At 35.9% G+C, this 18,297-nt stretch overlaps 1 protein-coding gene across 1 annotated transcript in view; it reads left to right on the plus strand.

The window, feature by feature from the left end:
• Positions 1 to 18,297, plus strand: part of LOC128205466 (cullin-associated NEDD8-dissociated protein 1-like) — a 107,029-nt gene that overhangs the window by 43,946 nt on the left and 44,786 nt on the right. The window contains exons 11-12 of the mRNA XM_052907116.1: positions 11,531 to 11,685; positions 12,677 to 12,785. Coding sequence (XP_052763076.1) covers positions 11,531 to 11,685; positions 12,677 to 12,785 — 264 coding nt within the window. The remainder of the gene's footprint in view (positions 1 to 11,530; positions 11,686 to 12,676; positions 12,786 to 18,297) is intronic.

Consider the following 18,297-nt stretch of genomic DNA (forward strand, 5'->3'; position numbering starts at 1 on the left):
GCAAAGATCACATCAGAGTTGTTTTATTCATTCTCTAAATGACAAAAGAAAAGCACTGTCTTTGTGTGCATCAGCCAGGCCTTTACGAAAACAGCTAGTCCCCGAAACAAAAGCACACTCTGTTTCGGCGACACCGGCCTCTCGACAAGATACACAAAACATAACATTGTTCTCTAAATCATACTCAAGCCAGTTGTATTGCTGTTTCCAACTCGCTTGGAAAACTCGCGTCCTTTTTTCCTCGTACCGTTTTTTTATGTCGACATCTGTGTTGGCATTATCTTTGGGTACAGGACGTTTCTTTCCTGGTTTAGCACCAGGAACATATCTCAAAAATGACATTTTCTGATCTATGACCTTCATCTTTGAAATGCTTGCATCGGACTGGTTTAAATCAAGCGTCCAATCGGCTTTCAATTTTATACGCATAGTTATAAGCGTCTATTGATTCGGACTGCGGAGTAAGTGTACCAGTCGATACAGACCGCGTAAAACGTCATCAAATTTAGCGACTTTTACAAAGTCGAGTAATACGTCATCAAATTTAGCGTATTTACTTTGTTTGTTGATTTTCGGATAAACTATTTCGTTCTCTTTTTTCACATGCCCGATAGGGCAAGCAAATACGATTTTTTACTTGCCCGGCGGGATTTTTACTTGCCCCGGGCATCGGGCACATGGGTTATTTCGCAGACTGATAAAATCTTTTCTCGTAGCAAATGCTTTGTATGCGAAAAATAAAAAGGGTCTTGAACAATATTTTCTGTATTTAACGATTCTATTTTTATACATATTTGAACAATTATATATGTATTGTTTTAACCTGTATTTAGATTGCATTTAACCCTCAAGAAATAACTCTATTTCATTTATATTACAATGTGTGCAAACTCTTTGTTCAAAAACTGTTATTTCACCTATAAATTACAATGTGTGCAAACTTGTTCAAAAACTGTTATTTCACCTATAAATTACAATGTGTGCAAACTCTTTGTTCAAAAACTGTTATTTCACCGACCATCTTCTATATTAAGCCAATGTGATGATAACCTCAAATGACATAAAGCAATTCTAAATTTCTGTACATTATCACGCTTAAGATAAGGTCAAAACTAAAAGTTAAGCACGTTTCTAAATAATTCTCTTCATTGAGTCCAAAAATAGGCTTTCTGTATTTTGAAAAAAGATGTCTCTTATTATTTGCTTCATAAGTGACCTAAAACTTGAAAAATCCCCTACTAGTTTTAACAGTTTGTTTTGTTTGGAAATTTTACAACATCATACATTGTAGATGATTCTTACAAATTTATTATTTGGCTCATTTATGGCTTTAAACCAGTATTTGATATTATAAAGAAGGCGTAAAAAAATATGAAATAGACACCAACCCTAACTTTTCTATAATCTGCTGTTAAAAAAATATATATTAAAAAAGAGGAGATCAAATGAGTGTTAATTATTCTCGACTTTTTGAAGAATGAGGAGAGCTATACTTCTCAACCTAGCATCGCCGTCACACCTTGGTTAACATTTTGCATTGTAAGCACCTATAATAATTTTTTTCATCAAATGCATCATGTATTGCATTGAAACTTTAGAAATGTATATCCAACTATCATACCTACTTAATTAATGAAGTTAGATAACACTAATTTAATATAATGCAAATTATGAGCCTTTATTATTTGATTTAGAAATTCTGATTAAGGTTTTATATGTAAGCACACATAGGTTAATATCTCAGCATCTACTCTATGTATTGCATTGATACTTAATACAATGGTACTCAACCATCCAACCTACTTGAATTACCAAGTCAGATAACTGTATTTTGCAAAAAATGGCCCTTTATTATTCAACTTAGAAATTCTGTTTATGTATTTGCATGTCACCACATTAAAGTCAATATCTTAGCAAATATATCATGTATTGGGCCAAAACTTTTTACATTGGCTCCCAACCATTTAAACTTCTTAATTGATCAAGTAAGATATCTCTATGATATAAATTTTGCCCCTTTATTATTTGACTTAGAACTTCTGGTAAAAATGACACTCGTATTTAAAATCAATACATACACATTTATAACTAACATAAATTTTGAGTGATAAGATTTAAGGTAGTGGGGTACGTTGCTCAACTTTCGACGTTGAAAAGAAAAATACCTTTCCGATGAAGGTTAGTGCATAAACCGGCTATCGGTTTCTTTAATTTCATGGTAAATTGCGTCATCAAATATTTAAATCTCATCGAAAAAACATGTAAATTGCTATAAATATACAATGAAACAAGCATAATACGTTTTCATTTTCATATTTGCACACACAAGAAAGATAAATTAGAAATATCAGAAAAACGTCAAAATAAGTGTTTAAGATGACGGCCAAATGTTCAAACTTTCAAAATGTAAAATAAAAAATGGAGATTTTCGGGCTAATTTTTGCAGTATTAACAGTCACAATATAAAGAACAAGTAATTTCAAAGTAAACGACTTTATGTTCCGTTGAATGTCGACGTCATTGGTTATAATGAACTAACTAGCATATTTAATCACGTTAAACGTCTATATACTGACTACTTCTACTACTACTACTACTACTACTACTACTACTACCACTACCACTACCACTACCACTACCCACTACCCACTACCCACTACCTGAATATGCGAATGGCTTACACTACAACGCAGGAAGCTATTTATTAATACTCTAGTGTCAAAACCTGCATTGAGGGCTATCGGGACGGGGTTTTTAAATTTCTTCAACCACTCAGAAAACGTAGACAGGCCAGTAAACACGTTTGTAGACCCAACCTGTGTCATGTTATAAAACATTTCCTCTCCATGTATCGCGATTCCCGTAAGCAATGTGATGGTGTTTGGAATACGGCCACCGGCGGGTCTCATGTGTGGAACAATGGCGGGAAGGTTTCTCTTTATGCCGTCTGGATCACCTTGGTTTTGGGATACAGCGTAAGAAAAGCACTTCTTCACAAATGAAATGGTTTCATTGCCTATTTTTTTGTTGTTTGATTTTACTTTGTAAAGACAATTGGTCATGTTTTTCACGACATGGTTTTTGTGTCGCCTGAAAAGACGACATATAGGGGTTACTTTTGTCGGCGGCGGTGGCGGCGGTGGCGTCCGCGTCCCATTTTCGCTTGTCCGGGGTATATCTTCTAAGTGGTATCAACTTGAAATTTCATATGTAGATAGATCTAATTGAGGGCAAGTGCAGTGCACAAGAACTGTTACTCTTGCTTCCATATTTTTAGAGTTATTGCCCTTTGTTATTTTTCATGCTTAAAGTTTTGTCCGGGGCATATCTTGTAGAATATAAGAGTTATCAACTTGAAACTTCATATGTAGATAGATCTTATGGAGGGCAAGTGCAGTGCAGAATAACAGTAACTCTTGCTTTCTTAGTTTTAAAGTTATTGCCCTTTGTTAATTTTCATGCTTAAAGTTTTGTCCGGGGCATATCTTGAAGAATATAAGAGGTATCAACTTGAAACTTCATAGCTAGATAGATCTCATTGAGGGCAAGTGCAGTGCACAAGAACCGTTACTCTTGCTGCCATATTTTTAGAGTTATTGCCCTTTGTTAATTTTCTTGCTTAGGTTTTATCCGTGGCATATCTCGTAGACTATCAAATGCCACTTACACTTGAAAGTTAAATGGCAACATCATTGTCTATAAATGAATAAAATGCCAATCTAACAGCTATAACGTCGACAGTAAATAATTCGTCAGGCGACACATCCGACTCGCGGAGTTCTAGTTATCACTATTTTTTCGAAGGCACGGGAAAAGGCATCGTTTCACTCTAGTATACATTGACGTGTCGTTGTCCATTGTTAATGCATTCACCTTGAGGCCTTTTCCTTTCAATTCCTGAAGGCATTTCAATGTCAGGAAAGGCTCCATTGCTTTTGAAGAGCCCGTTCAGTTCTTCCCGCATTTGTGCTTCGTTGCTGGAACTTTTCTTCTAATTGCATTCTTGCAAAATCAATTATTTTTTTTAGCAACGCCAAAGCTTAAACATTTCTTTGAAGATTTGCCGACAATTGTCACGTGCCTTGATGAAAAGAAGAATATATGCATTAAAGACGTTTACAGAAGTGTATGAATTCAATAATTTGATTCATCAAAATATATTTAAGAATGAATTTGTACTTATACAAATATTTTGCAAAGTATCAAAATATTGACACTCAAGATAATCTAACTTTTCGGTTTACATCTTTATGATTATGGGGGACAGACATGCATGTGCATTACACAGCAGAGGCGTTTCCTTGATGCGATGTTAGAGGGGGTGTAAGTCAGGTAGCGTAAACTTTCTACTTGTGTCCCTCTATCAGAAGCGAAAAAAAATGGTTTAAAGATTTAGCTGGATACGTCCCTGAATTTTTTTACAATATCTAGTCCGAAATACTGCATTTTGGGCGTACTGTTTTTTTGTTCCTTCTTTATATTCTATATATTGTAATAAAAGTAAACTCTGACGATGGGGGTGTCCTCCCCCCCGGGAAATGCTAGTGAAGGGTGTTTTCCTTAAGTCATTTTGAAGAGCATACTGCGCTTGTTGCAAGCTTACAAAATGAAATGTAATTGAAATTCTATTTACCGGACAAGCTGTTGTTACTGTGGCCAGTTCCTCGTTTCTGCCAGCCGCCATCCGCCGAAACCTCTACCCACTGTTCATCTTGTTCCCCTACAATTCAATTATTTTCAACATTTAAGTACAATAAGAAAGATACTATAGAAGCATTTCCTTGTATAACTAAGCTTCTAGTTCAATTATATCCGTCATTGGAATGCTTTAACTTGAATTAAGTACAGTTCTGTTTTATACCATAACTTTATAATAGTTCATTTGTAATGTATGACTAGTTACTCAGAATTTCAAATGTCTTCTTCCACTGCACGTGAACATGACTTGGCGGCAACTGCCTCAATGCTCTCGCCGATTTCTTGAGTGTCTTCTTATTAACAAGGGGGAGGTTCATGTAGGCAAGAATATTATTCATTTGTTGTTCCCCAACGCCTGCGTTGATCATGGCTGAAAGAATCGAAGCATTTCAAAACATATATACAACCAATTTGGCGTTAATTAGGGATTTTTGAGAGGTAACATTTTTTAAGATAATAGTAATATTTATGCATACTGAAAACTGCAGCAAACTATAACTCAGCTTTATTTTTGTAATTTTCGAAAGAAATATTTACCTGCAGCTAACTTTGTATTTACATCAAAGCATCGAGTTCCGGTTTTGTGATCACTAGCTTTGTGTTGTTTTCCAGTCGGCACTGTGTTGTCAGCCAGACATGATATGCATTTTATATGAAGAATACTCCCAAGACCGTATTTAGTTTCTGATGTTATGGTCGTAAGCGAAAACTGTCCCACGCACTTGCAGCATTTTTTCAAGCCGTCTATTAAAATCTTTAACTCGACAACTCGTCTTCCTTCCAAGTTACACTCGCCTATCTTACGAATCTGTACGAGGTTCTGCATCCGTTTCTTGGTGTTTTCTTTAGTAAACTTTCCATTTTTCTTGCGAATAATCATGTCTTCTGCTTAGTTGCATCGATCTTCTGCATTTGTATTTTATATGGCGTTGTTTCCGGTTTTATTGAGCACGTGCACGGTTTCGACAAAAACGCTAATGCATGTATCGGACTTTAGATCAGAAGGTCCCGGGTTTAATCCCCACTCGGAGCATCATTTGATGAGAGTACTGGTTATCATCCAGGAATGTTAAATGGTTATGATTTCATGTATATGATATATATCTTAAAAAAGTTATGTTACATTTTTATGTATAGGTGATGATTGCAAATTAAAATAAATCTTACCTTTACCAAAACGCATGCACATGAATGTGCATAATTGCAATCATTCATGCAACATATAAAATTAATCAATCATTAATGCAAATCTATCAAAAACACATTTTGTTTTAGAAAATCATATTTCCGTTGAATTGGCTAAATGCTATTTTAACATTTCTTTCTTGGTTATTGGACAACATACCGCCCTTTTTGCATACAATTTTCAAAATATCAAAATTTAACGCCAGCATTACAACTACGTACATCAAAACAACGTTGACGTCAGCAACGTTTAAGCAAACGTTTCTGAACGCATTGTTTTAAATTGGTTGCTTAATTAGCCCGAAAACACATATATTTTATTACATAACACGAAAGGCTGAATATCAGGCTATAAAATACAGGAAGTTACGTGCATTTAACCCTTTAGCGCATGTATACGAGATAGGCCGACATAGCTCATTACCAGATGTATACGCATTTGGCGGACCGTATCCATTACTGGATGTAAACGCATGGCCCGCATATTTCAATAGGGTCATTTCAATATTTCAATTTTGCATCTTTCTTTTTGTAAACAATATCCCGGATGTTTATAAAATTAAAGTTTAACCTTTTGTGTATTGATTTTCCCTTGAAAATATCGTCTGCTAAATTGAGAAGGTGTTTATACTCCCAATCGCAGGTGTGATATCCCATTGTGACGTAATAAGACCACGAGCTAAGTACTGTATGGAATTTCCCCCAAATTCATTGATGCGTAAATCATTAAATATATTACGTCAGTTCAGTTTACCATTAAAATCAATTGAGATTATATTTACTTAAAGGTAATATTTTGTTTACAAACAAAAGAAACAATTAGTAAATGAGAAAATGATGGGTAAATTTTCTGTGAAGCTTATATAATGTCCATCATAGTTTTGGCTGTAAAATAGGTCATGTGCAAGCGTTTTGTTTGATCTAGATCTTTTTATTCATACCGGAAAATCATTTATCGGCTTTCTTTTTTTGTAAACAATTTTATGAGGGGGTACCGTATTATATCATGCATAGGACGCACTTTTTTACCCCCAAATCTCGTCTTAAAAAGTGCCTGCGTCCTTTCTATGCTATTAGAATTTCATCTGTTTTTTTCCAAGTCCATTTCAGGTCGAAAATATCGGACCAGGGAAGAACGCAGTAATAGTAAGTATCTGTACTGCGTCACCGAAGAGAACAACTGACATAGGTAAAATCACGCAAGTTAACACACGCAGAAATATATTGAATGTTTACTTTAAAATGATTTATTGAGAAATAAATTGAAAACAAACATGAGTGTTTACTTTTTTACAAAAGGGACGCTACTCACAAAAACTCGATGTGAGTCAGCATTTAACTGGATTGAGTTATAACGGCAACGGAAAATCGGGAAAGGAGGTAAATATCAAATAATCGTTGTTCATGATTTTAATGTTTCGATATTTTACAAAACATTTTGTTGTATGTTACTGTTTTAAAAAAATAATAAAGGAATGTGCATAACGCAAAGTAGCATTATTGTCACTATCAAATCTTTTCAAATGTGCGAAGGTGTGAAAAACACCCACTGTCTGTCATTAGAAAAACATCAATAGAACGAACTATTGTGATGGTAATACCGTATGGTTGTTTGTTCGCACTTTACCCGTCGTGCCTTCCGCTGGCAAGGATAATTACCGACAGGTATTAATTATGTCTGACATGCTTTATTCCGCGCAGCGACAAGCCTTATCAAAACAATCATCAGTTTTGACTATACACAGTTTTGCAACGGTTGCAACGGTTGACTGTCATTCAGAACGCATGTCGGAACTATTGCAACGGTTGCAACGGTTGACTGTCAGTCAGAAGGCGTGTCGGGACTATAACAGTATTTGTATAAGTCTTATAATGTTCTCAAAATGTCAAGACTTATATCATTGTTGTGTACACTAAATAACCGAAATGCTAAATTACCGAAATACGACGGTAATTGTTGAAATACACAAGACAGTTATCGAAATATGCCTTATATACATTTTTTTTTTTACTTCAATATATGTTATAAATAATACTTTACCAGCTTCGATTTTTCGGCACCGATTTTGACATTTTTCCGCTGCGTCCTATCTTATATATTAAGGGTTTTTACCCGTTTTTTCAACTATTTTTTTGCCTGCGTCCTATCTATGCTAGCGTCCTATACATGATATAATACGGTAATAAAGTTAAACAGACACCTTGGACTGGATCTCTCAGCTGGATGACACCGGATATTCCTGACATATTTCTGTGTATTAATACACAAGAACATAAATTGTCGGCTTTTTAATCCAGATGGGTCTTTTTTATGATAGGGGTAATAAAAATTAGAACGATCCCAGCATTTTATTACCCTTTGATTTAATGCAATTATGACATTTCAAAGAAATGTTACAAATCCATCTTGAAAATACATTCACAGCTGAAATAAAATAATTTAATATTTCATCATTGACACCATTTATTAGATAATTTAATTATCTATAAAAAATGAATTCACATAAAAAAATTTGGACACAATTATTTTGAGTAACATTGATTTTAAGGTCATACTGCTGTATTCATTTTCTCATTTTCAAATATCCAGAAAAGTACCTATGCAGATAAGGACTGCTTATCAGTAAGATGGCTATTGACTGGGAGGTTCAATCTGGCCACTTGTCTATGTGCTAAAGGGTTAAGGAAGTTATTTTCACTTCAAAGCCAGTCGTTGAACGTAAATATACGTGCACAATTATCTAATGACACTTAGCTTATCTTCTGCACATTAAATAATTTGCACATTTGTTGAAAATGCATATTGTATTAGTTATATAACTGTTTTAAGGCATCTTTACAGCAATTTCCATAAAGTTTTGAACACAAACGGCTGATCAGTAAAGCAAAACGTATCAAAAATGTAAAAAAGGGGTATCGTGTTAGATAGCGTGTTTTTGCACTATCGGTTAGACAACGCCGACATAAGTCATTTTTGCCTGAGGAAAACATGCCTGACACATCATTCTGGCCAAATTTCAAAGAATTTGAAAGATATTTTATTTTGAACGTCAATTTTGACGGAGCAACGTACCCCACTACCTTAAAATATACTAACTTAATAATGCATTTATGCAAAATATTAATTACTGATAACAAGATTGTAACCATGTAACTTTGACCTAGATTTCGACCGTAAATGAGTTATGTTATAAATAGAATCTTAAATTGCTGTTTATTTTGTCATATATGCCATATCCCCGGAGGGGGAAAAAATCCCCCGGAATTTCGACCCATCCCCCGGTCTCCCGGAGGGGGATGAAAATCCCCCGGAATTAAAAAAAAAGTGTGTTTAAAATTACGCAAATTTATCACAGGGTTTAATTATATATGCCTGTTTACAGTTATAATGCCCTTCCTGTCCTGAAGCTTAATTGGATTATCAACTGATGGTGTGTTTTAACAACACCTATTGGGTGACACTTTATAAATTAGCAGGGCACATTTCATGTATTGTTTTGATTGAAACTGACAGAATTTGCATAAGAAATGTCAATTAGACTGGTCAGATAAAAGGTCGATTTACATTGGTTAAAACTATAATTTTTATCCAATCAGAGAGGATGTAACAAATTAAAGTGTTCTTCAAAACATGTGTCATTGTCATCAAAAGGATTAATAATTTAAAGGTGACAGTAAATTATTCAGTAAAGAAAAGGATTCAAATAACTAATAGACAATGCTGTTCTTTGTTATGCCTCACTAATATGTTTACATACATGACTTTGACCTTCATCGCAAATATCGAAAAATAACAGAACTTCCAGAAGAGAAACTGAAAGTAGACAATTCGGATGAAATGACTTTTATTTATTTATTATGGTGGTGATGTTTTTATTTTTTGATGAATGCCAAAAGAAGATATGTTTATGAACTTAAACAATAAATTATGCATTTGCTTTTTATCAGAAGCAAACAAATCTGACTATTTGGGAATTGAAATGAAAAATATTGATAATTCATTCCATTCTCTCTATTAGTCTGAAAGTCATCATTTATGATCATAAGCAGCAGATTTTGTATCCAATTTTAGAGGAAGGTCAGCCCATTAAATTGTCTCTGAAACATTTTTTTCTGTGAAGTATTCTATTTTGCAAGTGAGTGCTTTTATTATGCAGTATGGCGGTGTCTCATAAAAATATAGATGAGGTGCTGGAAAAAGGGTAGCTAAAGAACTTCATCGAACAGTTTTTATAGTGCTGATAGACCTGTCGCGTAAATGTCAAAAAATTAAAATAGCGACTTTTAAAGTTATGGAAGCCAGAATTAGAAAAAGGGGTAAACAAGGTGAATTGGCACGTGTGTCATGCCCGTAATGCTACATGGCGATGATGAAAATCCCCTGGTATGTGACCCAAATCCCCTTAAATTCTGGACATACTCCCGTCCAGAGCCTTTCAAAATTATGGCAATTTGTTTTTTTCGTACTTGCGTCTTAAAATACTTTGAAATTTTGCCGAATTAGATCTGCTAAAAAATCCCCCAGAATACTACCAAAATCCCCCTGAATTTTCAGACTTTTGAAAAATCCCCCTGAATGGTCTCCAGAAAATATGGCATGTATGATTTTGTATCAAATTTATTAAACTCGTCATTTAAAACCGATTAAAAATCTGCAGAGCCTCGTTTTTATCGCTTTTAAATTAACTTGTTTAATAAATTTGATACAAAATAAACACTCATTTGAGATTCTCTCTCTCTCCTCTCTCTCTCTTATAATTTTAATTTTTTTGGTGTGTGTGTTTGAATATGTACCTTTATACTAATAAATACTGATTAACTGATTACTTAAATGCCATTACCCTTGATGATGACTAGAATGTTTTTACCTAAAGCCTAGTGAAAAACAATGATAATGAAAAAAGCCTATCTACCCTACCTGTTATTCAACAAGATGTAACCTTAACCACCCAATATACTTTTGGGGCCTAATACAATGCAACATTAAATCTAGTCTGCCAGTCTTTTCATCAACAATATTTTAGTGTATTGTAAACTGAGAGTTCATATTTTATGAATGGAGTTTGTATCCTTTCAATTGGCAATCATATTGCAAATCCCCAAACTTTTGAACAAGGTTACAAAACTTGTCTAAGTTAAATCAAAAAGACTCCAATTTATGTTCAGATGTTATATTAGTGAATGTATTCAAGTATTTTCTTAATTGAAACATTGCCTTATGTTCATAACCAGACAATGCTTGGTATGCATATATGATTCATCTGAGCTGACTATTCCCTTATACATAAATTTGTAGACAACTTCCAGAGGCGAGTTCTGATTATGCTTTGAATTGTAGAGGTAAATTCAGGGCTTTTCAGCGAACGTTTGGAAGAAGCTAGCCTTTTCATTTTTTGAAATGTCAATTGGGAGAAGTGAAGGATTCAACCCCCTTATTCAAAATAACAAAGATTGACATACTTTTGGAAACAAAAACAACTAAAACATCACCACAAAACATGATTTCATGAATGTTTATTGTTTTTTGGGTTTTTTTGGTGGGGGGGGGGAGACCTGGTAGTATCTAACTATACATAGAAATTATCTTTGAATTAATATTATTACCTTGACATAATCTACATGTACCATAATGGTTGCATATTTGCAGGGGTTCAGATGAGGAGTACAGTGATGATGATGACATGTCATGGAAGGTACGTAGGGCCGCAGCCAAGTGCCTATCAGCGATTGTAGCTACGCGACACGAAATGTTGGCAGACTTCTACAGAGTGGTCTCCCCAGCCCTCATTGCCAGATTTAAAGGTTTGCAGTCTTATCTAGCCAGTTATTAAAAGGTTTTTACTTCAAGAATAGATAATGAAATAAAGTGTGCGTTTGATTGCAATAACCGGAATGATGACTCTTAATGAAACAATGAATAGGGTTGTTTTTTTTTTATAAAAAAATGAACATTTTTACAGATTTTACAATTTACAACAATCTTAAGCAGTTTCACATCTAGCAGATGTTCTAATTTTTGTGTCGCCTGAAAAGACGACATATAGGGGTTTCTTTTGTCTGCCGCGGCGGCGGCGTCCGCGTCGCATTTTCGCTTGTCCGGGGTATATCTCCTAAACTATTAGTGGTATCAACTTGAAACTTCATATGTACATAGATCTAATTGAGGGCAAGTGCAGTGCACAAGAACTGTTGCTCTTGCTTCCATATTTTTTAGAGTTATTGCCCTTTGTTATTTTTCATGCTTAAAGTTTTGTCAGGGGCATATCTTGAAGAATATAAGAGTTATCAACTTGAAACTTCATATGTAGATAGATCTCATGGAGGGCAAGTGCAGTGCAGAATAACAGTCACTCTTGCTTTCTTAGTTTTAAAGTTATTGCCCTTTGTTAATTTTCATGCTTAAAGTTTTGTCCGGGCATATCTTGAAGAATATAAGAGGTATTAACTTGAAACTTCATAGCTAGATAGATCTCATTGAGGGCAAGTGCAGTGCACAAGAACCGTTACTCTTGCTGCCATTTTTATAGTTATTGCTCTTTGTTTATTTTCTTGCTTAAGTTTTGTCCGTGGCATATCTCGTAAACTATAGGAGGTTTCAACCTGAAACTTATTCTGTAGGTATATCTGATTGAGGGTTCAAATGCCACCTACACTTGAAAGTTAAATGGCAACATCATTGTCTATAAATGAATAAAATGCCAATCTAACAGCTATAATGTCGACAGTAAATAATTTGTCAGGCGACACATCCGACTCGCGGAGTTCTAGTTTACAATGCGATGCATGTTTTCAGAGCGTGAAGAGAATGTGAAGGCAGACATTTTCCAGGCATACATTACACTGCTAAGACAGACACGCCCAACTGTGTCCTCTGATCCTAACGCTATGGAGCAGGAAGAGGGGTAGGTACATTGTCTATATTCCAGACATACACCATACTGCTTAGATAGACACATCCCACTGTTTCCTTCAATCTTAATTCCATGGAGCAGGTAGAGGGCTAGATACATTGTCTATGTTGCAGGCGTACATCCACTGCTAAGACAGACATGCCCCACTGTGTCCTCTGATCCCAGTGCTTGGAGCAAATTCTGAATTTCAGATATCTTTTTACATTTTTAGCTCGACTATTCGAAGAATAAGGAGAGCTATACTACTCACCCAAGCGTCGGCGTCAGCGTCACCCCTTGGTTAAGGTTTTGCGTGTAAGCACACATAGGTTAATATCTCAGTTACTTCTTGAGGTATTACATTGAGACTTGATACAATGGTACTCAACCATCCAACCTATCTAATTAACCAAGTTTGATAACTCTACTTTGCATTTAATGCAAATAATAGGCCTTTATTATTTGACTTAGAAATTCTGGTTAAGGTTTTGCGTGCAAGCACACATAGGTTAATATCTCAGCAACTACTGGATGTATTGCATTGAGACTTTATACAATGGTATTCAACCACCCAACCTAATTGAATAACCAAGTTAGATAACTGTGTTTTGCAAATAATGGCCCTTTATTATGACACTTAAAAATTCTGGTTAAAATTTTGCATGTAACCACATTTATGTTAATATCTCCACTCATCATGTATTGCATTGAAATCTAATCTAACAGTGATCCATGCATGTTTCGCCACAACTTTTCAATCCTTACACTGAAAAGCGGTGGAATAGTAGAGCGCGCTGTCTCTTTGACAGCTCTTGTTTTATGCCTAATAGTAATGTAAAATTTTGTCCTTCTTGATCAAACAGTCTGATTTCGATATCTTAGTATTTCAATCTGATTTTCACAGACTTGTATAACATTCTGATTAAAACATTTATATCCAGCCACTATTTTTTTTAGTTTGACTATTCGAAGAATAAGGAGGGCTATACTACTCCCGTCGGCGTTGGCGTCAGCTTACGGTTGAAGTTTTAGGGCAAGTTGGGATTTTCACTAATAAGTCCAATACCCTTCATTCAATTGACTTAATACTTCACACAGTTGTTCAGGGCCATCACATGATGAGGTTAGATAACTCCATATTATCCTTTACACAAATTATGGCCCCTGATTGACTATGGAACTCAGGTTAAAGTTTTAGGGCAGGTTGGGATATTTATTAAAAACTTCTGTACCCTTCATTCAATTGACTAAATACTTGACACAGTTGTTCAGGACCATCACACAATGAGGTTACATTGTCGGTAGACCAAAGCTTGTCCGAGTGATAACTCAAGAATTCCTGGACGTATGGTCATCAAACTTGACATGAAGGTTGGGCATGACCAGTAGATGACCCCTATTGATTTTAGGGCTGATCAGGTCAAAGGTCAAGGTAACAGTGACCTTTAATGGTAAAATAATTTTAAAGCTTGTCCGAGTGATAACTCAACCATGCCTAGACTTATGGTCATCAAACTTGATATGGAAGTTGAGCCTGACCAGTAGATGACCCCTATTGTTTTTGGGGGCCCTAGGGCCAATGGTCAAGGCAGTGACCTTGAATGGTAAAAGGTTGTCCGTGTGACAACTTGACAATGCCTGCACCCATTGCCCTCATACTTGACATGGAGGTTGGGCCTGACCAGTAAATGACCCCTATTGTTTTTGAAGGGTCATTGGGCCAAAGGGTAAGGTTACAGTGACCTTGAATGGTAAAAGGTTGTCTGTGTGATAACTCGACAATGCCTGCACCCATGGTCCTCAAACTTGACTTGGAGGTGGGGCCTGAGCAGTAGATGGCCCCTATTGATTTTAGGAGTCATTGGGCCAAAGGTCAAGGTCACAGTGACCTTAAATGATAAAAGGTTGTTTGAGTGATAACTTAACAATGCCTGCACCCATGGTCCTCAAACTTGACTTGGAAGTTGAGCCCGACCAGTAGATGACCCCTATTGATTTTAGGGGTCAAAGGGCAAGGTCACAGTGACCTTGAAAGCAAACTCAACAACTCCTGGACCTATGGTCATCAAACTTGACATGAAGGTTGGGCCTGACCAGTAGATGACCTCTCTTGACTTTGGGGGTCATCGGGCCAAGGTCAAGGTCACAGTAACATTTAACACAAAAAAAGTTAACAAATCTTCTCCCAGTGATATCTCAACAATGCCTGAACATATGATCATCAAACGTGACATGGAAGTTGGACCTGACCAGATGATGACCCTTATTGATTTTAGGAGTCATCGAGTCAAAGTTAAAGTTTACAGTGACCTTGAATGCGAAAATGTTTCGAGTGATAACTCAACAATGCCTGCACCCATGGCTCTCAAACTTGACTTGATGTTGCGTCTGATTTGTAGATGACCCTTTATAATTTTAGAGGTCATCGGGTCAAGGTCACAGTGACCTTGAACGAAAAAAGCTTGTCTTTGCAGGGCTCGACGTTAACTTTTAAATCCACTGGTCCATTCGGACTAGTAGATATATTTTCTACTGGTCCTGACCTAATATCCACTGGTCCTGACCAAATTGATACTTTTTGATGATATGATTTTAATTCTTTGCCTGTGAAGGTTTATTATATACACACATGATGAAAATAATAGTGAGCTTTTAATTTTAATATAAAACTTTAACTGGTTAACATTACAACAATGAAACAATAGTATGAGGATTGACTAGAATATGCGTTGGATTATCAGGCAGCAATAAAAGATATATAGTACATATCTGACTTGAATGTACATTAAAATATGTACATCAATCACATTAGCAAATGGCAATAATTGAGTAAGTTCAAAACATATATAGCGGTATGACTAGAAATCTGAATGCACATCAATACTGGTTTGGTTAGAAAGTTACATAAAATCATGTAAAGCAACAACAATCATACATTGATGGACTAGTATAAAACTTCAATGGTCAGTAATAACAGAATGTATACCATGTATGGCCATTTACATGTTTGACTAGAACGCACATACACTTATTTATAACTAGTCAGAAAGTAACATCAGAAATAATACAAACTCAATACTATAACATTTAGCAAATAGAAAATAGGTATATGTCCATGATCCAAACAAGCATTTTCAAACAGATAGTGAGTACTTATCACACTTCAGCAGACGATCATTCCTCCATTGTAAACAAACCGTAAATAGGTCAACGGGTCAACTGTTGTAAATTCTCGCGCTTTTTTGTTTTGCTTTAATTTACTATGCATACGATAAATACTTAAAAACCAAATTCAATGCTATAAATATGGACGAAACGATTTGCTAAAATAAGATATTGGAATTTTACATTGTAATAAAGATTGACCTAATTCCGATGATTTCACAGCTATCGTAAACTGTTCTGTGCTGTTTACTTCCGGTCGCAGATGTAACGCATGTGCAAGGGAATGTAAATAAAAACAACAAACGCTGCTTGCACTGCATTTATTTGTTGGATTATACATATTGTCAGATTTAGTCAGGGATCGTGCTTAACATTTCTGATTAAATTATTTCTTCTTGGAAATTTCACTGGTCCAGTCGGACTAGCCAGAACTGGTTTCTACTGGTCCGGACCATGAATCTGGTGGTCCCAGACCATCGGACCACCGTTAATGTCGAGCCCTGCTTTGTGATAACTTGTCAATGCCTGCATTCATGGCCCTCAAACTTGACATTTAGATTTTTTGTGACCAGCTGATGACTCCTATGGATTTTGAGGTCATAGAGTCAAAGGTCATGGTCATAACACACTCTATCCTCACACTTTGAATGGTCATAATCTTAAAACTGCCTCAACGGCATCCAATGTCAGTGACAAATCAGCTGTCATTTCGGTCCATGCATATTTCATTCAATTGTCCATATAATCCTGACAACATGGCGCTCAGGGGGGGCATAATGTTTGACAAACATCTCTTGTTAATAACTTCTATACCCTTCATTCAATGGACTTAATACTTCACACAATTGTTCAGGACCACCCCCCCCATGAGGTTACATAACTCCATATTATCCTTAATACAAGTCCTGGTGGGAGGGCAGCATCATAGTTCCCTTATGTATCGAATAATTTTAGTTAGGTTTGACATAAAGAGACCAAACTTGGTATATATAAAAAGTTTATGGAGACCTTTTATGGGAATGCTTTTGAGGCCCCTGCGATCAAGGTCAAGGTTACTATTAATAGAAAAATGGTTGGTATTGAATATCTTAAGTAAGGGTCTACATATTGTGACCAAACTTTATAAGAGTTTATAGAGACCTTTCCTGAGATTGTGTTTTGGGCCCCGAGAGCTATGGTCTAGGTCAAGGTCACTGTTGCTAAAAAAAGAAATATGGTTAGTACTGAATAACTCAGGTAAGGGTTGACATAGTGTGACCAAACTTGGTATATAGGACAAGATTATGCAGAACTTTCATGGATTGCCTTTTGGGCCCACTAGGGTCAAGGTCACTGTTACTAAATATAGATTACTGTTTCAGTTATGGTTGACATACTGTGACCAAACTTGATATGTAGGAAGAGTTTTTGGAAGATTTTCATTGGATTGTGTTTGGGACCCTTAGGATCAAGGTCGCTGTTACAAAAAATAGAAGGAAGAAGTTGAAACTGAATCTCTTCTGCCAATCATTAAAAACCTGGTTTTGTCACATCGCGATTCTTGTTCAACTTTTTAATTTGATTGTTTTATTGCTTTTGACAGGCACATATTACATCAGTATTGTATTCACTTCTAAGTCAAAGCAGCGTAGTCGAACGCGCTGTCTTACGACAGCTCTTTTTTCTATTAAACTTTGCAGCCAATAAGTAGGTTTTTAGTCGTTCATGAATTTTCTGCAAATTGCAAGCAGCAATTACTTCCCTTAAGAATACACCTCGCTTCAAACATCTGCACTGGTTAAATCACATAAATACATAGATTTACACCCAACTGATTGGCTCACGCCTTATTGCAAATATGCTGAAACCTTGAAATGCTGTGGCATACCTAATACATGCTATGTGCTGGGATTAGGCATGTTGCTGCAACTAAACTGTGTCAGAATGCTTGCTCAGCCTTTGACCAGATGCCGGGGCCGACACTCTGGGGGAATATACTGTTTGAAAAAAAGGACTATGACCATGGAAAAGAAATCTTCAGCAGCTGTGTTCATAAAGCCTTTTGTGAAACTGTCTTAATTTCCTAAATCCCCTCTACTTTTCACCAAATTCATTCACAAACATTTATCATTTTTACCATTTTCTTGGTTATTTTTAGCTTACCAGAGCACAAAGAGCTCAAGCTGAGCTATTATGATAGGTCTTTGTCCAGCATTCGTCCGTCTGTCCGTCAGTCAGTCTGTCTGTCCGTCAACTATTGCTTAAAAAACATCTCCTCTAAAACTACCTGGCCAAATTCAATGAAACCTCACAGGAAGCTTCTTTGGGTGACTCTCAACAAAAATACAACAAGGGGTCATGATTGATCTACAACAACAAC

This window comes from Mya arenaria, chromosome 10 (assembly GCF_026914265.1).
Source record: "Mya arenaria isolate MELC-2E11 chromosome 10, ASM2691426v1".
NCBI lineage: Eukaryota > Metazoa > Mollusca > Bivalvia > Myida > Myidae > Mya > Mya arenaria.